Raw genomic sequence first — 22775 nt, forward strand, 5'->3', positions numbered from 1 at the left:
ATTCCAATGCGTACCTTGCTACTGGCGGAGGTGTCAACGACAGGCAGATCTTGCATAGAGCCTTGCAATGCTCTAAGAAGATTTTCTCCGAGGCATGCGGAGTCGTGCTCATTGGAGGCATACTTAGTCAGTCTGGCAACTGAAAAATATAAGAAGGGCATATATTCAGAGGTCAGGAATGAAAGAAAGAGTAGTTCATCATTTGTTCGGCCGGAAAAAAATGTGTCACATGTGTGCGTGCGTGTGCGTGCGTTTGCGTGTATGTGCGGGTGGGCGTGTGTGTGTGTGCGTGTTTGCGTGCGTGCGGGCGTTCGTACATGCTCGCGCGCGCAGTTGTAAAGCCCGGGTTGATAGCAACGAACCTAATGTGATGTCAGGGGACCCGCCGTCTTTAAGGCTACAAACCGCTTTATGTATGTGCGTCTATTGGTGCATAAACACTACAGCCATCAACGTCCAAGCTTTGGGATAACACGCCCACTGCAACTACTATTTCAGTTGATTGGGCGGCTGTGCTTCCCAACCGCACATTTACAACGCCAATTGCAGATGTTTTTTTTTGTGACCCTCTGGTTGGTACAAGACTGTCCATTACATATAAGGAGAAGTCGTTGATTGATTGTAGGGTTTATTGCGCCGACGCAACGAAGGCGATGAGGCGCGCCGTAGTGGAGGGCTCCGGATTAATTTTGAATACCTGGGGATCTTTATCTTGCGCTGACATGTCGTACACATGGGCGTTTTTGCTTTTCGCCTCCATCAAGAAAGCGGCCGCCGCGGCCGGGAATCGAACCCGCGTCCGAATATCAAGAGAAGTCGGCTGACGGAGTCTCTCCTATGACAGCTGCGGTGCTTAAAATACAAAGACCGCTTCCTTCGCTTAACATTTAGCCCGTCAAAGTATAGAAGGAGGGATTCTTCAAATGAACATGGAATGTGAATCCAGAGGTGAATATTTCCAAAGAGGAGGCAGAGGAAACTGTTCTTGACAGGTTTATGTGGGTATCCCCAAACTACCGAGAACATTTTACTTCAGTTCAGAGGATGGAATGCCTGTTCTCGCGCTGCTAAAACTGCGCAACATACTACAGCAATTCAAGATATTTATTATCTCTGTAAAACCAACCAATTTACCATCGTTTGACCTAATCATATAGATCCACATTGAAACATAGCCTACCTTATTTTTAGAAATTGTCTGCTCGCATCTTTACACAATGATAAACCTATATAAGTGATGCGGAGTCTCATTTACTTTAGAGCGTCTGTAGAGTCGCGTGGCATATACCCCAAATCACTGTTGTTTCTGTATTTCTGTGCTTCACTGCAAACTGAAAACTACATCTTTCAGTGCTCTTTTTGTGATACTTACCTACCCGTGAACATCTAAGTTCCTCGAGTTTAACTTTTATACCTTCTTTTGGCGAAAAAGGGTGTAAAAATCTTCTCCCATTGCACGCCTTTAAAGCGTGTTTTGACTAAAAAATTGTATAAGAATAAAAATGGTCTGTTTGTGAACACCGTAAAATAAGGACGTAAGGCTGCTTAGCACCCTAAAATACCCGTGACCACGTGGAATTCGTGGATCACGCAGCATGACATGCAGGCACATTCAACAAGCAGAAGTAACAACGTAGAACGCAAATGAATTGAGCAAGATAACCGATGTCATGCTTGGGGCGGGCAAATGTATGCTTCTTTGTCATGCAAATGCCTGTGCCGTTATTGCTTTTTTAGTCAGCAAAGGAAAGTTTTTTGACAGAGTCGCTGAGATTGTCGCAAAAATCAAATATTTTAGTGGTAATTTTGCAAATATGCATTTAAGCGTGAGCATATACAAGGCATCTTGCCCATTTGCAAAAAAAAAACTTTCTCCGTGAGCTGAAGTTGGAAAAGGGCTGCAGTTATTGCGCTGAATAAGTCATAATATTTTATTAAATGCTGCAAACCTATTACAGTTGAAGCTCGTTATAGCGAACAATGACATACGGAATTATAGGTTATAGCGAACTGAATACGAACTTTGGTTGGTCGCACTTTATTTCAATGACAGTAACTCTTTTATAATGAAACTGAAGCGGTGACAGCCGCGCGCAATATCTGATATAACAAAACATATTTGACCTGGAGGATGAGAAGCTACTTAAAGAAACCGTCCGGCATTTTAAACTGCTGAAGTATAAAGAGTCTTTTGTTTGTAGACGCTGTGGAAAACTCTATCCTGCTCAGTGCTGAGAGCAGCCTCCATCAAATAAACAAAGACACAGGTCTGTTTTGTCAAGCAAACGTTGTTTTTTTTTCAATTTACCTACCCATGCTCCGATTCATTGAGCTTGAAATGCAATAAAGAGAAAAATAAGTATTACTTTGCGTCTAGTGACTTCGAAGCCCCCCGCAATTCATTTTTGTATGAAGTATTTCGCGCGAGACAGATTGCCGATTTGTTACAGCCGATTTTCACCTATAATATTGCTACGAATACCGGATAATAGAAACTAATTTGCTGCCCTGATACTACTTCGTTATAACTAACTTCAACCGTACAAACCCTCTGAACAAATTCGAAGATGGGTGGCAATTACTTCAACACCCTTTTCTACAACGTGGGTGTAGAGCTACAAATTACTGTGCGGGAACCCAAGAAAAAGGCCATAAAACACCTCCAAATTCAGAGGTTTTAAACATACTTTAGCATGGCTGGACTTCAATATTTTCTACGAGCGTGGGAATGTTTTGCACCTCACGGTGTTGAAAAAAATATCAATTCGCACAATTTACTTGAACTGAGCACCCATTTCAACTCCCCTCAACACCCGACTGAAATTGAGGGTGTTCAGTAGGTGTGATTTCCACCAAAACAAAAACAAGATGTTAGAACCAGACAGAACGTGTAACCATCTCCCAGCACATTCGAGTCTATAAAACACCTGTTTAGAGCAGTGGGGTGTACTTAGAAAATGCGCAAAAGGGTGTTAGGGCGTCTACAACCAAAAAGGCGTAACTACCTTGCAACACTTTTACCGGCTTTTGGTGACGATTAGAAGAAACAAAGAGTTAGTGCGTCAGTCCATTCAGGGTATTGTTTTTATATAGCCTTCAAACGAAAATCATTCTTATTTATAGCCGCAAACCGTACATACACGGTACAAAACTCGTTTTATCATTATGCTGGACTCACAACACAATGTTTAAGTTCAATCAGTACAAACAACAATAAAGTTTTCAGATACTACCACTGCGTGGTGGGCGTTAAAACTTATGCGTAGCAACTGTTAATGCAATAAGTTTATACAAATATAGTGCCTGTGAAAGAGAAGCTAGAGCGTTCGAATTGAACAGTGTTCGCAGTCGGTGAAGTGGGTCTATTTAGAACTAGGTATATATCCTAATAACCATCGCTGTAATCCAATAGCAAACATCTATTTCAGATACCTTCAATACCCTACGGAAAAAATGAGGAGTTGCAGGTGGTCAACGCCATTTTTGCCACAAAAGAGGCGCAACGCTACAAATTAGGGTGTTAAAACCTAAATAAAAGGGTGTAAGAACCTCCCTACACCCTTATTACAATTATACTACACCTTTTTTAGGCAATAGCGTTGTAATAGAGCGCTCAGCGCCACCGCTCTGTTTTCCCAAGCCTCTCTGCCTTTGTGATGCAGAGGTTCTACCGGAGCTGCGTGACGTTGCATTCGGCATTTTTTATGTGAAAAACAGGACGAATGTCGTTGTTGATGCTGGATGCCATTTTCTGCAGTCGGCCGGGAGCATTGGTAATTCTGTTTTTTGTATGAGGATTTGAACAGGGTTTACCGCGTTTTTTTAGTGTAAATCGCGTTTTCATTGGAAAGCTGTCTTCAAAGTGCAAAACAAAGCTTGAACGGTTCTCATCCTCTCAAATAAATAAAGATATGCAACACATTGTACCACATTGTAAATCAATTCCGTGTTTGTGTCCATAACAAAAAAGTTTATGTAAAACACCCCGAACAAGAAAGCGAGAAAACATCGTCACAACTCAACGGAAATCGCCGTATAAAGGTCTCGCGACGAAGTCCAGATGAAAGGGCCGGAATTTGTGGGGCTTTTCTCCCACTGTAGCGTATATTTCGCCAGGCTCTTTGACGCCTCCTTCTAGCACGAGACAAATGTGTCCGTAGGCCTGAAAAAGAGCAAAAGGGGAATAATGGAAACACGATTTTCCTCATTGCCTCATTACGAACTCCTTTTAAAGTGAGTTTAGCATAGCAATGAACGAGGTTGACTTTTCCCAAAAGAGCCAGCAAAAAACAAAAACAAAAAAAGCTGGCGGATCCCCTGCATATGTCCATATGAACGCGTAGGACTGCTTTATTGATATTTACCTCAAAAATCATGTCGATGTTCTGAACTGGACAATGGAGTACAGCTGGAACCGCTTGAAATAATTCCGCGGGTGCCCTGGACTAACTAGGTTGACACGAAACTGCTTGTGGACTATTTGTTCCACATGTCGCTTCTGAGCGGAGTTTTCGCGACGCTCGTCATCGTTTTCTGCCGTCACGCTATTTTGCCCTGACTCACGCCTTGGAGGCTGCATATTCAGCATAGAATTGTGGTGGGCGAACTCGTTTCGCTGTTGGCGAAGACGTTTTTGGGCGTGGATGTCCTGGACGCTGCTGGAAAGTTTTTGCGCAATTTTTCTCAAGCATGTTCGTCAGCTCATTTAGCACCTTTGGGAATCCATCTGAGAGCTCCGCGGCTACGATAAACTACGGCGGCAAATGCGCCGGCGGCAGAAACCAGTGCGCCATGTGGTAGTATTTTCTAGAAACAACTTCTTTCTTTCTATTGTGCCACAGGTGTGGCGGACGAGGAGGCGTGTAGGGCCCCCAGCCGAATATTCCGCCAGGGAACGGCACCGCCTGCTGCCACCTCTCGACAAAGAAAGCTTCACTTCAATATATCACCGCATATTTAAAATACCACACAAGGCAGTTTTAAACCCTGTGTACTGCCTTGCCATATTTGAGTCTCCAATGTATTTGCCATGCAATAATGTTTCCCGCACGATTTACTCGTATAATTTCCAAGAAAACTGAAAGAAAACATCTGCATCCGCGCCATCCTCTACGCCGACTTCCTGAATTTGGTTAATATGCCACATTGATAAGAACGCACTTCAAAATTAAGATCGCACCTTGAACGCTGAACGTGTACTAATAGTGCCACAAAGAGGCAGATCTGGAGAAAAGTGAACTCAAAGGCTAAGTCGTTAGCTTGGTGCATTGACCCGTTCTACCGCAAACTTGACGTTAGCTGTGGGGTCAGTGAAACTGAACATTATTAAAGCTAACATTTGAGAACATACTGGAAGAAACTGTGACGTCACAGCGGTAGTTTGGGCGGTTGTCGCTAATACAGTATTGTGTGCTCTCTTCTGCCGCCAATATATTGTCTAGGCAACCGCAAAACAATCAGTATAGAGACTTAGGCGAAGGATTACAAAGAAGAAAACGGAGCCAGAAATAAGGTTTCGCCAGAGTCACCCCAATGATTCACTCATAGAACATAAAAACAAGAACCAGGTTAGCCTTCAAACACAGTCCAATGTGCACACAAGTCAAACAACCACTATCGGCTTCAACACCTCTATGTATATTTGTAAAATAACAAATGTGTGAACAGGGCATTGTCACATACAACGTGCGGCGTTGTTTTTCGCTCGCCGACCATTTTCAGCACGTTTATGACCACCCGTGTTCGCCGAACCAGAAAAAAGTAAGGGTAAAGGGATCAAGCAAAACCTTTTAAAAATGTGAAATGCGCCCGTCCGATTTCGCATCTTTTAATGTTAGCTGTATTGATTACTGTTGCATTCCTCGTCACCGGGCTCCGAATTTCCATAGCTCAATCCAGAAAATGATACACGCATAGGATATCTTCACAAAAAGGTTGTCTTTCATTGGCCATTTTATAAGAAACAAAGGCACGAATCTTGGCAGAAAAGACGATCATAAAGCTAGTAAATTTCCCCCTGCGGTTCAAAGGCTAAAAACTAATTATCAATCCCAAACGTCATAACGGTCGCTGGGTCAACGAATCTTGAAACACCTGCCTATGCTTACGTGTCGAACAAAACGTAAAATCGACGTTTTGGTACTATTTTAGAGGGAAACATGTCTAACCCAAAAAAGGTGTTGACACAGAAGGGTAAAAACAATACCGAAATGTTTCGACTTCCACAAGACGCTCTTAATTAGATGTGGTTACGAACGAGCTACAAGAAGATATTACCCAACTCGGGTACATCTAAAAGCGTTAGAGTACCAACAGTATGTGGTCGTCCTTCCCTACCCGATGTTGTCAAATGGCTACGGACATATTCAGAGCATCGTATAAGCCTGTGAGCACCTCCTTTCTTCGCACTGTGGTTCCCCTATAGCTCAAGCAATTCTTGTCAGTTCAATATTTTGTGGCTACCCTAAGTTGTATTTCAAACCATTCATAACAACAAGCCGGATTTTCAGGCATTAAGGGCAACTTGTTTTAGGCACAAAAAATAAACCGGAAATACAAGGATTTAGGTCTCCAACATCGTTAATATAGGCAGGATAGGTTTTACATAAGTGCGAATATTTCCAAACGAAAACGCGTGCGACCAGTATCTACGACAGAAAAACCAAACATGTTAGTGGTTATGCCACAAAGAAACAACTGCTGGCAAAAGGCCCCGACCGATGACCATAGCCCTAAATTGTCCCATAAAAGAACTGGACAGATGGCGACCCACTGACCTAATTAAACAAGCGCAGTGCTTACATTCATGTTCAATGGCCAGTGTCGCCTGCTCGAGCATCGCATACAGAGAAGCAGAAATAAAAAAAGAATTCTTGATAGCTGGGAATACTGATTCAAAAGAGCGCTAGTGTATGTCTGCCTGACGCACTTTACACACGACGCAACAAAGACAGTCAAATAATAAAAACAACAGCGATGACGATTTATCAAGAAGTTGATCTGCTCTTACATGTAGATTGTTAGGTAACCCTCTAGTAATTTTCTCATATCTAATTATCCAAATTTTCCAGGCGAGACTTTCTATTACAGCCAAATACACTTTCGCACACTCGAAGAGCCTTCTTCAAAAGGTGTTTAGCAGTCAATCAGATATTTGATAGATAAACCTGCCTCAGAGCCTGTCCGCAGTGTTACTTTTAAATCGTAAGGAAGTCCCGCTGTTCTGTGGTTTGGCATTGGTTGTTCGATATAGAAATGATCTTTCCAGCGAAGGTATCTTCCATTCTCAACCATTTCGCTGAAGATAGAGATGGATTTGAGTATGCTTCTAGAAACGAGGATACGACTGCACAAGATCGAAAAAAAAATGTTTGCAGAGCACGCAGACAAAAATCTAGGAATCACCGTGAAAAACTGTGGGAACAACAGAAAACTACCAGCATCTCCAAACTGTTGGATTCAACATTGTGCCTCTTGTCAGTGAAAATGAGCTTCCCATTCCACTGCTGCTAGCGGTTTTTTAACGGGAGTTGGTTGAACTGGAGGACTAGCTTGAACCTCATAGAGCTCCGAACTCTTAATGCTGACCGGTAAAATATATAACCACCTCAAACTTCACTCCAAAGCGAAACTTTAGGTTAAATTGTGTTCTTACAGCCGGAAATTTTGAAAACACATCTTTTAGGAATGTATAGACATCTAGGTACAAACGCCAAAATAGGCATTTATAGGCTCTATAAAACCACATAAAAGCTGTTCTTAGGCTCTCATTTATGCTCACATATCCATATGGGGCGGCACGAGCGCAAGGAACAAAACAGGCGTTTGCTTGAAATCCGATCACTTTTGATAACAACCATATTTTCTGACAGGTGAATTATCATTTGCACTGGGCATTGGTTCTAAGATCTTCTTGTGGGTGCCCGTGGTAACCGAGTGTTTACACGCAGCGTGCTTTCTAAATGCAAGCAGCCGTTTATTATTTGAACTCTTAATATCGTTTTCTTTGTTGTTACAAACCGTCAACCCTTTTAAACGAATACATTATTGTACCTCTAGGTTCATATAGGTTCATTCCCGCCCAAACTTTTTGTATATAAATTGATATTTGTATTTATTCCTGCGACAGAACTGTCATTACGCTAACGTTGAAATAGTATAGGTCCACATACACTCAAAGTGACACGAAACAAATCATACACCTTTGATGAAAGTCTTGTTTTCTTATGTAATCGCGCTGCATGGCGATGGCTTCTTGCAGTGGAGGGCGACAAAAATAACGATAAAAAAATAAAACGCAAACATGAACTGTATGTCGAAAGTTCGCATGTGGATAATCTTAAGTCAGTATAGCCATATTAATCACTCCATAAATAGCTTCAGGGTTGCGAGCTGAATTGATTATGAGGTTTTCGCGCTGTGAGGTTTCCATGAGGTTTATGAGCTTTTCACAGGCGATGAGCCAGGACGTAGTGGAGGGCTCCGGATTAATTTTGACCACCTGGAGATCTTTAACGTGCACCTAAATCTCGAACGAATGGGCGTTTTCGCATTTTGCCTCAATCAGAAAAGCACCCGCCGCGGCCGGGAATCGAAACACCGTCCTTGGGCTCAGCACTGCAACGCCATAGCCACTAAGCCATCGTGGCGGGTCAGGTTTGAGAGCTATATCTACGATGCAATGCACACTGTGTGTAGGTTCACATTGCATCTTTTATAATAGATCTGTAGTCTAGTATTAAAAAGACCTACTGGAATCGTCTAAAAACAGTTGTAGAAATTATTACCTTGCGCTGACAAAATTTGGACATTTCATGCTTAGGAGCACTTCTAATTTCGTCTCCATGGCCATACGCGCCTCAAAAATAAAGCTTAAACACACATAATAAGTATTCCGTCATTGAGGCGGATAACATTACTGCTTCAGAGTGATTCATTTTTAACTTAGCTAAGCACGTATTTAGAGCTCTAGTTTTTTTTCTTATGCATTCAAATGTTTTGAGGGCTCACCTTGGTCGCTGATTTGCACTGATCTCCGTTCTCAAGTTGGAGGTTTCCGTCGCCACGGACATCATCCACCAGCTTCACAATGTCACCAGGCAAAAGGCTTGGCATCTGTGCACAGGCAAATTTAGAGATTAAAGAGCCGTAACGACTAAACAAACTTCTTTTTTTTATCGCTCACCAAGGCTTTGCTTTTACACAAGTGCTACAACGGATAGTCAAAAGCATCCAAGGAACGAGGGAGAGACCGAAGGAACACAAACAGACGCTTACTCCCAACTGCACATTTATTCAACACGCGAAATATAACGCATAGTATAAAGTAATACAGTGCGTATTAGTGCACGATTTCTCATTCGCAGAGTGATAGGGGTGTTGCTGACCCTCATGATATCATTTATATAATCGTAGGATATCACTACCAGGTCCTTAATAGTGGTAACTATGCCGATACAGGACATGAGTTTTGTTCTACACGGAATGACAGCCAAACTTCTTGCGATACAATGTAAGGTTGGTGCAAGTAGGATTCCTTATGATTGACGTGTGTTCTCGTAAACGTACGCTAATGATGATGATTGTGTAGTTTAGCGCGCCGAATCTACACAGGTGATGAGGCGCGATGTAGTGGAGAGCTCAAGATTACGTTTGACCACCTGGGAATATTTAACGTGAACAGAAATCTCGAACACACGGGCTTTTCGCTTTTCGCATCCATCAGAAAAGCGGCCGCCGTGCCAGGGAATCGAACCCGCGTCCTTAACAATTGAGCGTGGCAAATATACGTTAAGCAGCGTCCCGTGTGATCGACTCCCGCAGACCCAAAGGACAATGGAATTTTATAGAAAACGCTCATCGCACGTTGATCGAAAGGCTATCTTTCGCCAGACTATTTTTCGCCCCTCCTTCCGCCGTGGAACGTCACGCCGCCCGCAGCTGTTTTTTGGCGTTACAAACTCCGTTGTAGATACTCGAATGCGCATATCGTTGTGGATTCGCCTCGGTGGCTGAGTGGCTAAGGCGTTGCCTTCATCAGCACGAGGTCGCAAGTTCAATTCCCGGGCGTGGTGGCCGCTTTTTTGATTGAGGCGGAGAGAAAAAACGCCCGTGTGTCCGTGATTAATCCGGAGCCCTCCACTACGGCGCGCCTGATTGCCTGCGTTCCATCGGCGCGTGAAACCCTACAATCAATCAATCAATCAATCAATCAATCAATCAATCAATCAATCAATCAATCAATCAATCAATCAATCAATCAATCAATCAATCAATCAATCAATCAATCAATCACATAGATGTCGTTCTTCTCAATTTCTCGTGTAGCTACGCTCTCCGTCCCCCCTCGTTGGCGTGTACAAAGGATGTTATTGTCCTCTGGCAGCCCTTTCAAGGTCCTGTGGGGGTTCACAAACGTGACGTATAGTTCCAGCGGTTCCGTCAGCGCTATGCGGCATACGGATGACGGACATCCTTCACATTGAGCGACGGTAGCGGGATGACCAACCAAGCCCATAAGTCACACCTTCAAACCACCTAGCCGATGATTTGAGCATCGGAAGCTATGTACCAAGGCCGTTAATCTGTGTGGTCAAGTAACAAAGAAAGCTGGGTGAGTTGCTAAGGGCGCATGGGGAAAGGAAGCACGAAAAAGGCAACGGAAAACCTGGAGGAACAAATATAGCGCTCTCTCCTGTTGTATTTATTTCTTCCGGAGTGCCGTTGTTTTTTTCGCGCTTCGTTTCACAATGCCTAGTCAAACAGACATACATACACTGGAATGTGCTTGGTTGTGCTTTTGAAAGATGTACAAAAATAAGTTGACAAAGCCGGTAGTTGGTTCGAGAAGCTAGGTGGTAAAAAGAACGAAGACGTTGCGAGTGGGCTCCGCGCCTGAGCAACCGGCAATTTTGCCAAAAAAGCCACTTTACTTTGTATATGGCTTGTTAAGCAGACAACTTTCTGCATAATATTATATAGAAGCTAGTATTAGGTAGGTGCGGTAGGCCACAGCGTTCAACCGCTAACACTTTTTGACTGATCTGTTAACTGAAAAGGAAATATTTGACTAAAATGGACGCAGACACAAAGCCTGGGGCTCAGTTCAGCCAGCCTAGTTTTAATATGTAATACCACATCTCGTATTCGCTTAAAAAGATGTGCTAAGGGGAAGTTGGCCGATATCTTTACCTAATAGGTAGGCAGTCAACCCTTGCTCTTTTTTCCTGACAAAAATGTTTCTGCAAGCTTTGGAATTTTTGTTTCACCGTGCGCTATGTGCGGCTTTAAAATCATAGTGCAATGAATTGCATAGGCGGCGACACCTGATATGTTTCTATTTACCTATTTTGTGTGATAAGAAAAACCGGGGCAGGTCCTATAGGTTTAATTACGACACTTTATTCTACCGATACAGGCCAGCTGAGGCTTGTGTACTTCAATGGACTTTAGGGTAGGGTATATTCGGGATAATTTGTCGCCCTCGTGGAATTTTTCCTAACAGCGATCCGACATTTGTTATTGATTCGACGTCTGTGTCTTGGCGAATAACAGATCGCATAGGCAATGAATACGACAAACTGAATAAATGTTTTACGTTTCGCCGATATTTCTCCTAATGCTAAATACGTCTGGTAGGCTGAATCTTGAAACAAAAATCAACCTTTTCTTGTTAAATGAAAGCGATTCGCACTACTGTTTTCCTTTCGTCTGAAATTCACTGCTAAAAGACGCCGTTAGTGATGGGTGCCCTTACCTTGAAAAGATGTTCAGACGCGATTGTGCACTGGTAGACTCTTCCAAAGGTCACCTTAACGTCGCCGGTTGGTGTCACGCTATCCACTGAGGCAACTTTGTCGAAAAACTAAAAAAAAGCATTAGGCGTCTTCAGTTACCACAACTAAAATCAGCTTACGAAATTAGAATAACTGAATCTCAAAACAATTCCTAGAACCGTTATCGATGCAGAGGATTTGGGTTCTTGTTAGCCAAAGGAGCATTCAAACTTTCCATACACCGTTTCTGTGGAAGGAACGTAAAAAAGCGTGTGTCTTGAAACCGCTGAGCACAGGAAACAAAGAAGAGAACATATTAGCTTTACCTTTCCCGAGAGGGAAGCCATCTAATAAGAATTTTATGGATATGCGAATGAAGCACGCATGTGAAAATATCTATGGCAGCATTTGCGCCCTGGTAAGGTTTACACACCAGACAAGGCGGTGAGAGATTTTCATTTTGTTAGACGCAGTGGTCGCAATGACATTACTACAATAGTGGGTGTGGTTGCATTATTATAGACGGGAGACTAACCACGCCTGCCTCAAACGGCTTGTTACATCTGTATGATTGGGTCATTGTTGCTTTATATTAGAGTGTTTCTCAAAAAAGTGATGGATAAAATCATTAAACGATGCCAAGGGCTGCATACGACAGGTGTTAGGAATGTCGTGCGTACAGCCGAAGACAAGCCCTAGCCTGGAGTATAGTTTCCTGCGGACAACAAACAGTATAAGGCGAATTCATAACATATGTCGGCAAGAATTATCAGATAAACTTGCGGCATTAGGTTACAAAAATTGGAGTAGGTTTGGTAGAATTACGGAAGCTGCGAACAAGCCAGTGCCGTGAGCTCCATACCATTGTAGAGGCTGGCCTATGCATATATGCCATTATCGTTTCAGCGTGCTTTGTAAAAAAAACGGTACACCTAGGCCATGGCTTCGCCGTGAACTGCGTAGCGGAGAATCATACTGTCGAGTCAGTATCGGGTTCTTTTGTGTCGGGCCAATGAAGCAGTGCACCTATCTTCGAGAGCTTAAAGTCACAGGCAGAACGGGTAGCGGTTTTAGAGAACCAGTTTGTCCATTGTGGTCACATTGTGGTCGAGTCAGTATGCAGAAAGCTACCTTAAATTTCGATGCCAGGCTGTGGTGATAGACAATAAAATATCTGATTATGAGGCAGTTAAATTAGGGGTACCCTAGGGGAGCATCCACGGGAGACTATTATTCTTATATAATATTAATGACTTGGTAAATATCGTCGACTCTTGCAGATTTGTTATTTATGCAGATGACACCATCTTACATCTTTCTGGTGAAGATAGTACTAAATTATTGCCCGATGCAAACAATCTGCTAAATAAATTCGATAATTGGAGCACAGTTAATTAATAAACGATAAACACTTTCAAAACAAAAGCAGCGGTATTGAAACCAATGAATTCTAAAGAAAGTATTAGCAACAGCCTGTGCATTGATACTTCCAGCCTCGAAATTGTCCCTTATGTGAAAATCTTCGGCGTTTTTTTCGAGGAACACTTAACATGAAACAAACACGTGGATAATATTTACAGCAAACATGCACGCGTCTTTGTTGGAACACTTCGACATGCGAATAGTGCGTGTCCGTGCAAGCATCTTGTTGCAGTGTTGCAGTTTGCATCTTGTTGCAGTTTGGTTTTAGCTTGAATTCATTATGTTCCTGCCAAGGAATGTGAATTATTTTTTTACTACATTGAGTTATGTATGTGTTTTCGTTTTTTCCTCTTGCGTAAGTACACACATTTGTTTTATAAATAAATTAGGGTGCACCCGTCAAGCCGCTTTTGTTGGCTTTTTGTCCACGCTCCTGACATCTGTATTATGGTCCCTAGTAATATCTGTATTTTGATGTCGAATAAACTTGACTTGACTTGAATTGACTCCAGAATTGCTCATTATTGACCCTCGTGGCATCCCTTCAAAGACGTTCTAGGCAACCTCAGTCGATATTAGCCAAATTTTGGAATTGGGTGCGTTATACGTGTCGTGGCTGTCGTAGCACAAAGATCCGCGACGTGATGGTGCGCTACATGCTAGCCTAAGGGGCATGTATCATGTGCGTGGGGCACGCCCCTTTGCATTATTAGACAATGCAGCTGTAGCGTAAGACAGAGGAACGTCGATTCTAATCGCACAGTGACCTAGGACGTCCTAAATAAGCTATTGCGTTTTAAACTTGACAGGTCAGTTCCCAAGTCAGCGGCACCGTATCTAGTTGGCTGTGTTTTAGGAGTTTGTTCTAACTGGGCCCACCAGGAAGCGCCTATACATAGCCATATTTGAAGTGCCCTAGAGCAAAGATATATACTTGTGCATAAACCAGAGTGCAATGTCAGCTCCGGATATCGTTAATTACGCATCTCGTATTGCTTCCACATGCGAAGCTAGTGAAACTTATTCGCTATTATGCCATCTTGGGAACGACTTTGAAAGCGGTCCCTAGCTCTATGATGAAAGGATGAGCTAGTATGCGAGTTGAGGCCGTATTCTTTGTTATAGTAGCGTGGAGTAGCTCATCCATGAAACAGCCGAGGTGATTGCGGTGCAAAGGAAGCTTCAGTGGTATGTTAGAACGGCAGATTCGTAGAATTAGTTGACCGGTAGTTGCATGTGTCCGGTGGTTCACTACATCTTTGCAGCAGCAGTTGCTTGACGTCGGTTTTGTTTTTGTTGGGATTGTGTTTGGTCAGGTGTTGGTTTGCAGTCATATACTATCGCTAGAAATCGTAGTGTAATCTGAGCAGAAAGTAGCTGCAAGCTGCAGTGAACTTCTGTATTAGACAAAAAATCTTTTTCTTCAGCCGAATTTTTCACCGTCGCACAGTGAAACGGCTAGTGATACTACTCAACGATGTATGTTGCAGTTACCCCAACATTTTGAAACTACAATGCCCAGCTCAGCGACGTTAGCGGTGTTTCTACATTGTCTCCTGGATGTCGGTTATACCTACTAATCCACTCTTTGGGGTATGTACTGGTCGCCGTGCTTTGTACACTGCCCAATGAGGGATAGGTGCCGGGTTTTTTGGTCAGCAGATATTAAAAAAACGACGGTGGAAATGTGCCTGCCCCGCACTTGTGAGCCGAATAAATCCATTTTTACTGAGACCCGCCGTACGAGTACCTCTCATGTCTGGCCGCTGCGGGTACACGCCACGTGTATTAAATATGTGCATCGTGAGCCGGATATTCCTGCCTGCGTCTACCGGAACGCAACAGTGGTGAAGCGGGTATTCTAAGAACGGGATGTCCATTGTGTGCCAGTCTAGAAAGGCCTCGCCTCGTCGACACCCCGCTTTCTCAGAGCAGCCGTAGGCGGCCCAGTCACTCTCTCGATTCTACGCTCCATCTTTAGCACGACTGAACCCATCGAAAGCGCCAACCGCACGACAATTCCGCTCCCAAGGGGAGAGTTCACCAGCTTAAAAACGCGAATATGTGATACGGGGATTCCTTGGAGGACGATGACAACTATATCACGCGATTTCAACACGTTGCCAACTTCTACCAACAGAATGGTGATCAGAAACTGAGGAATATCCAAACGTGCAGTGCAGGTACTTCATAAAAGAAACGCGTGAATAGCTTTGCCACCTAGAACGACTTCGGTAAACAGTTCCGCGCGATATAATACAGCATGGACTGGTGAGACCAAGCTATGGGTAGCACTAAAACTACTTTGGTACGTGATGCACGACACCAAGCGGCAGCTGTTTGCCGGGCATGTACGAAGTCCACAACGCATCGCGCCAAAGTTTATCAAGGAGGCCAGGGAAATCAATTGAGTTATGCAAGCGCAAAGCTGCCAACATTCTGGAAGGTCCCCCAGTAGTTCTAGCAACGCTGCCATGTTGACAAGCCACGGTAGTCCTTTGCGGGAGTTAATCGTGTCGGTGGTTCTTCAAGAGCTAGGGAAAGTCGGAATTTCGTCTGTTTAACAGGTGCCCTCTCTGGCCAGAATTGTGTGGAAGGAACAGCAACGAATATCTTCGCCGCCCGATCCGCCCGCGTAGAAGCTTTCGGTAAGCTACGCATCAGCAATGCGTCAGCACACTTTAATTCGGCCAACTCCATTAGCCTATCAGCTACCACCGCCTTTATGGTTCTGGGTAGTGGCGGAACAAGCACTACAGTTCTACACGGTTCACAAGGTGGATATGGGGCGCACATTTGATCGATGGCTGCTTCTCTATCACTGTGGAGAACCTCGCCACGGTCACAGACAGGGCCCTTACCACGATATTGTGTTCTGAGGGTTCGAGCTTTCTCGTCCGTCGTGGCCTGGCCAGCAGGCGGCAGAAACCACCGTCTGCGTCGCTCCATACAACAACACGGCACGCACTCGTCTATCCAAATCACCCTCTCCGACAACGCTACTCGCGCCAACCCGTGGCGCCCCTCGAGACGGTTCCAAGTCCTGCTTCCCAGCCCATGACGTGGAAATCAGACGAAGCAACCTAGCAATGCACGGTTGTGGATAGCAGAAGTCCGAAAATTTCCAACTGCTGCTGACGTAAATTCTCGCAGTAGCGATAACGATTCAATGAGAGAAAAGTACCTGCGGAGTACTGCCGGTGTGTAAGTAAAACGGCGACAACCCTGTATTCCGACGACGTCCCTATTGCAGAGCTCAGCGATCCAATAGACAGACATGAGGTGACAAATTTGCTGGGAACCGGTACAGACTGTTCCATGAAAACCGAACAATTCCGCTGAAGCTTGCGCAACGTAAGGACTCCATAAAATATACCAGAGTGTCGGTCTGCCGGAGGCCGTGGTTCATGACCGCAGTACGGAAGTGTGCGGCTAACCTTCGTTAGGGAGACATTGACTGTTTTTTTTGTTGTTCTTCCATGGTTCTTCAAAGACGTAATCTTGAGTCTTGATTTTGTGCCCGAATAGAACGCCATTACATATATGTGCGAGCGCCTGGTGAGCCCATGGACGAACCCTTCTCTAGAGTAGCTTACCGGGCACAGACATTTGCCTTTGCATGCCGCCGTAGACGATGTAAGCGTGCAGCCACAATTATGAGCAGTTCACCTAATAGAACCTCTCGGAATGTGAGAAAAAAGAGCTCTGGTAAATGACGGTTTTGCCTGGATTACCGCGGGGCAAAGAGGTGACCAAAACAAGAACTTCATTCGTTACCTCTGAATGGCTTTCTCTCGACACACTGCGATGCGCATGCCATTTTTGACTATGTACTTAAAAAGCGGGTATTTTTCGGCTGAGGTCGATGAGCAAACCACCTTTGTAGAGCCTGGTGAACTTTACGAATTTAAGTCTTTTTGCTGTCCGTTGTATTTCGCCCTTACCACGTTCCATAGATTGATGGATTAGGCGCGGAGTGCCAAACCTGCCTGACGTGTCTGAGCGACATGATCTTATTTTCTGCCACGTTTAAAGCACACCTCGAATGTCTCACGTCTGTCTCCAGGGAAATGCGATGTGCTGGACTTAAGCCAAAGCGTGACAAGAGCCATTTGGCGTACGAGGAACTGCTCGTGCTTGGCCATGTGGTCAACATTGCCGGAGTTTGACATGATCTGGGCAAGGTTCAAGCGGTCGCCATGCTCCCTATGCCTACCAACACGAAAACTGTCGGAAGCTTCTTGGGGTAAGCTGCTATCACCGACGATTGATTTAAATCTTCGATCGCATTGAAGTCCCGATAATTCAGCTTAGCTTAGGCAATATCGCGTCCCCAGAAAAAAAACGAGCAGCATACAGGGTTCGACCAGCTACGCCAAGGGTTGCAAAAACCACGGGCCTTGACCCAGTTTGGCGAAAACGCCACTACCGCACTTGATACCGACGCCGGTAATGTTGGACCCGGGGCGGTTCTTGCAGTGGCAAGACTACACCAAAAGGAGTATAGCGTACAACAGCCGAAGAGTGTACCCTTCAGAAACCAATTTCGCGGCCCCCGAGTACAAGTGCCTTACCGTCGTGTGGGCAGTGCTTAAACTTCCCTCGTACGTATATGGCCGTCCAGTTACTTTGGTAAGAGAATATCACTCATTCTGTTGGTTGATGAGCATGAAAGACCCGTCTTGACGACTAGCACGGGGGAGTTTTCGGCTTGAGAAATTCAACGTCACCATCGTTCCATGTCCGGTCAACAGCTTAACAAGCCCGATTGTTTCTCGCGAGCACCAGCCTTCCCTGCGTCGGCAAATGACTACAGGGATGAGGGCCGTTGTCGTCGCGTGATCTTTATATCCTACGGGTCGGATCAGCGGCACCCAGGCTCGGAGCTACGGCCGCTGATTTATTTTGTGGAAGCACGTGCCCTTACTGTACCGAGGATGTTTTTGGCAGCGCTATCAACCTTCATGCTCCTTCCGTGGAGTTCGGTATAGCGCGAAATGTTGCCTAATCAGCAGTATCTACGTGTTTGTTCCGCAGTATTCGGAACGAATTCTCCAAAGCTTGCCACAAACTACAACGTGTCACCTCGGCTACACCCTTACTCTGGCCATGATTTATCAAACGTCATACTGGCCAAAGCTTGCACCAGATTTGCGCCACTATGAACGCACGTTTTAGGAGTGCCAACGGCGAAAAAAACACCCACTCTGACTAGCGGTCGGATGGAGCCCATACGTATACCCAAGAAACAGTTTTGGAGGTTGCACTGAAGTTTTTGGTGCAGGTTGTGACACCGTCGGCTTGTATCAACTGGTTTACCGACTGCCCATCTCGGTACGTGGAAACTAAATCCCTCTAGGGGGATGGCTCTTTAGGTCACCCAGTTTCTCATTACGAAAACTGTTCTCCGCCATGGTGCTCCTGCTCTCTATATTGCCGACAAAAGACAGGGGTTTACTACTGGGCTCATCGAAGGAATCCGCCAACTCAGCGGTACGTCCGATCGGAAGTCATCCAGGTATCACCCGCAGAAAAACGCACTTACTGAGCGCCTAAATAAGAGAACGGCGGACGTGCTAAGCATGTGCACCAACGTTGAGTAGAACATATGGCACGCCATGATGCTATACCCTACTTCCGCTTATAATACGCCTCAAGAAGACACATTCTAAATGACTCTGTTCTTTCTCTATGGCAGACCTGGGACCTCTATGGTAGATACCTTGCTGCCCCATGACACAGGTAGCGACAATGTCCAGCTGCATGAGTTTGCAACACAAGCCAAAGAGGAACGGAAACTGTCGTGCTTACGAACAAGGCAGCAAAATCGCTGGGCCATTGATGCATCGTCAGCCACGGGACTGCCGTTTTTATACTGGGGGAGTGTCTGGAAACGCACGCCCGTCCTAAGTCGAGGACTCTGTGGAAAGCTTGTAACACGTTACTACGGGCCCTGTGGAATGTTCGGCAAGGTTACCGACGTAAGGTACGAGTTTGTCGATGACAAAGTTGTTTAGAAAATGTGCCGTAATCGCTGCCTTGATGTCGGCCATCGTCAGCATGAAGCTCTGCTTAACGCGTTGACTGACTGTCTCTTTGAATATACAGCAAAGTACATTTTGTCGGCAGGTCTACCTCCATCAGCACATAAATCTTCCTATAGGGAAACGGGCAAAGGCAAATATCGGGTGGATGTCGGTTAACTTGAGGAATTCCCTTTTGAGTTGTGAACTGTTCGCCGTACTTCATTGGACCTCCAAGTAAATGATACGTGACTGGTGTCTTGATCAGCCTATAGTTCGACGACGGGGCAAATATGCGTGCTCCACAGTCAGTCATCCTTTCTGAGACCACTGTCCGAGTACTCCTGCTGGCTTTTAAGCTGTGTGTCAGGTTTAGGGCAATGTATAATAGGTGGATCGTCACACTGACATACTTACTGCGTCTTTCTTCGCGCAAAACTGTCAGTTTCTACACAAAAAAAAAACTCCCGTGTTGTGTTTACGGGAAGCCACCTTTCGGCTTATAATGTCGAATATTTATTTTATATTCGTTTAAAACCTAACGGGTAGTGGCGGCAGTTTTGTCGAACATGATTTGGGCGTTTTGTACTGGATTCTGCTTGGATATTTGACCCGCCAAATAAATGAAAAATCTACTACCAGCCAGACAATAATTACAAATCTGACACAATGCGTTCAGGGGGGCCAATGCTGCTTCAAGGAGGGCACAATAAACACAAATCCGAGGGACCGTCCCTAACCTCAAGTACTCGCCTTGTAAAAATGGTGTAGATGAAGTAAAAAATGATGAAATAGCCGTTTCAGCAACAATCTGAGTCCTCGCCCTATCTCTGCTGCGAAGGTGGAGAGCCTAAAAATCGTGGCCATACATGATCCCCTTTTCACTACCAACTCGCCATAATCAGCAGTTAATTGTAAAAATTATTACGACGGATTCTGATGAGTTTGAGGCTACAGCTGAGTACCATGACCCAGCATTCGAGACCCTTTAGTTAGTTCCAAGATTCGCGCTTTAGAACCATATCTTCAATGCAACCTGCTAGTGTTAATCGTGAGCAAGGTCATCCCATTCAGTCCAGAAAATATATTACGAACTAGTGAAACATTATTGCTTTACTTGTAGTCGGCGCCAACAACACTGCCAAACAGTGCCGGTCTGCGAGAGTAACTGGATTCAGCCAGGTTGGTAGCCGATGTAGCCACATGGGTGCCCTTTCCTAAAAGAGCATTGGACATCGCTATGGGAACACTCACAACGCACAAATTCACCTGCAAATGCTCTGCTATTTCTAATTTCTACTGGGATCATTGAAAACAAAAAGGGAATACCGCTCTCAGAACAAAGGCAGTGCTCCGTTATTCCTCGAACCCTCCGTCCACCCTGCATGAGTGTCGCAGGCGATTGCAGCCAGAAGAACGCACTTCTATTATGGACGCACCCGGAAAAACGTGAACTAACATGACGTCTTGGCACCATCTCGCAATATTTTTGCTGAAGTGCTGCACATGCTCAAGCCTGGGTAGTAGCCCAAAATAAAAGAAAGGAAGGCAACCGACATGCTTCACGGGGAAGAGCCACAGCACACAACCAGGACATGCAGGGGGTCGCCGAACGAAACATCTGACCAAGAACTAAGGAACTACTCTGGTTAGGCTTCAAACCGTGTAGGCAGAGTCAACGCGCGTGGGCGACACGGCGGCGAGTGTGCTACTGTACCAGAAAAGTAAATGGTCTTAAATGAGAACGTCACATCAGGCGATGTCGCTCCTACGCATTTAAATTCTAACCTGTAATCGTACCATGCAGAATGATCGTCATCCATTCAAGACGCACTGGAGTTCGGTTCAAAGCAACGTCCTGGAGCGTGCTTGCGCCTAAGTCGGATCTGAAAAGCGCTTTAGGAAAATCAATCACCACACCTGACTTTCTGAACACTAAGTTTGGAACATCTGCAATTGAGGGAGGGATTCTTGTAGTAGTGGAAGCCACCTCGTACCGCCCACGCCATCGACTGTTCTGCACACATGAGCCTATCCGACAGGCAAACCCGCCGAAGGTAGTTTTCTTAGACCTCAGCCTCTGGGAAGACTTGCCAAGCAAAGTGCTGGGTCTCACATAAGTAGACAACAAAAGGTTCGCCGACAGCTCTTTTAAAGGCGATAGTATTTCTTGGGCGACTTAAACGAAGAAATTTCGGTCTGCCTCTGTGTCGGTCTGTCTGTTTGTGACTCGATTCAGCCATCCGGCCAAAGTAAAACACAAGCTGCGGAATAGTCTTATATACGCATAGCCAAATTTAAACGTCTAAGAGCGGTGGCAATGTTCGTATTTCTCAACATTGTTGAACAAGAACAACACATTACGCAAATATAAGGCAGAAAATCAATACGTAAGTGATATTTGCTGTGTTCTTTTGATTAACAAATTACGGATGCTTGGTTTTCCCGATAGCAAACTAAATGCTACATAAAGTGCAGAAAACCATAGCCTGCTGCAGTCAGCAGTACTATAGCTCCTGCCGAAATTTAAGAAATCAAACGGCAACAGAAACGAAAGGTTCCACTAGATAGGTTCCACGTTCCGCTTGGAATGCTCGAGCGGTATGGCAACTTGGTCTATAAACGCCGCAGTATGGTACGTCGATGCACGCGCGTGTCCGCCGTACGGCAGTGCTGGCATCGAGGCACCCGACGTGGAACAGTGGAACGCGGTAAATTGAAATTGACTTAATAAGCAAACATCTAGCGTGTTTATCTTGGTAGGGGGGCGACGGGAGAGGAACAGCATGGGAGGTAAGCGAGAAAGCGAATGGAGGCATTTACTTGGCAGGGGGCCAGTCGACTATCGCCTTTCGTCGACATTTGCAACCAAAGGAGCACATGCGCGGCCATTTCTAAAGCAAAGCTTTTTACCTCTACGCCCCAAGGGTTCTCTCGCGACCGTTGCTTTGAACAGAAAACTCCCGCGAACAAATAAAAGAATTTACTGGCACCGCCAGGAATCGAACGTGGAACTAATAGGGTAACAATGCCAGAGCCCGTCGTCTTAACGATTTAGATAAGAGCCCACGCGGAGACGGGGAAGACAAGTGGTGCACTCACCAAGCCCATCTACGGGTATAACCCCTGCAGTCTCGCTGAATGCCACGCAATAGCGAATAAAGGAAGCTCACACCAACCCATGGCATCTCACTTCTAGTACGCCAATGAGCTAAAGCCTGTGGCTTCCAGTGTTCACGTAAAACGTCTCAGCTCCCTGTCGTCCGCCCTCACGCCAAACGACACCTCAAGGAACACATTCAAATAATCCTTGATGGCCAGGCCATCACTCAAAGCCCCAGCATCAAGATCCTGGGCCTAAATCTTCCGGCCAACACCAAGGGTGACCTATCCTTGCAGCGCCCCAAACACAGTATTAGTAAAATCATACACATGATCAGGCGAGTTTCCACCAAGAAGCGAGACCTCTAGCTTTCCCATAGTTCAAGCTGTTGTCCTCTCGAGAATAACTTACGTCAACCCCCTGTCTTCTTCTGGGCAAGGAGGACATAAAGAT

General features: G+C 45.1%; 1 protein-coding gene across 1 annotated transcript in view; it reads right to left on the bottom strand.

Annotated features, from left to right (window-relative positions):
* LOC144147089 (uncharacterized) overlaps positions 1–22775 on the bottom strand; it is a 293400-nt gene that overhangs the window by 238131 nt on the left and 32494 nt on the right. The window contains exons 5-8 of the mRNA XM_077679136.1: positions 11756–11863; positions 9010–9114; positions 4024–4162; positions 15–139 (exon numbers count right to left, since the gene is read on the bottom strand). Coding sequence (XP_077535262.1) covers positions 15–139; positions 4024–4162; positions 9010–9114; positions 11756–11863 — 477 coding nt within the window. The remainder of the gene's footprint in view (positions 1–14; positions 140–4023; positions 4163–9009; positions 9115–11755; positions 11864–22775) is intronic.

Source organism: Haemaphysalis longicornis, unplaced genomic scaffold (genome assembly GCF_048455015.1).
Source record: "Haemaphysalis longicornis isolate Haplotype H1 unplaced genomic scaffold, Haemaphysalis longicornis Haplotype H1 scaffold_7, whole genome shotgun sequence".
NCBI lineage: Eukaryota > Metazoa > Arthropoda > Arachnida > Ixodida > Ixodidae > Haemaphysalis > Haemaphysalis longicornis.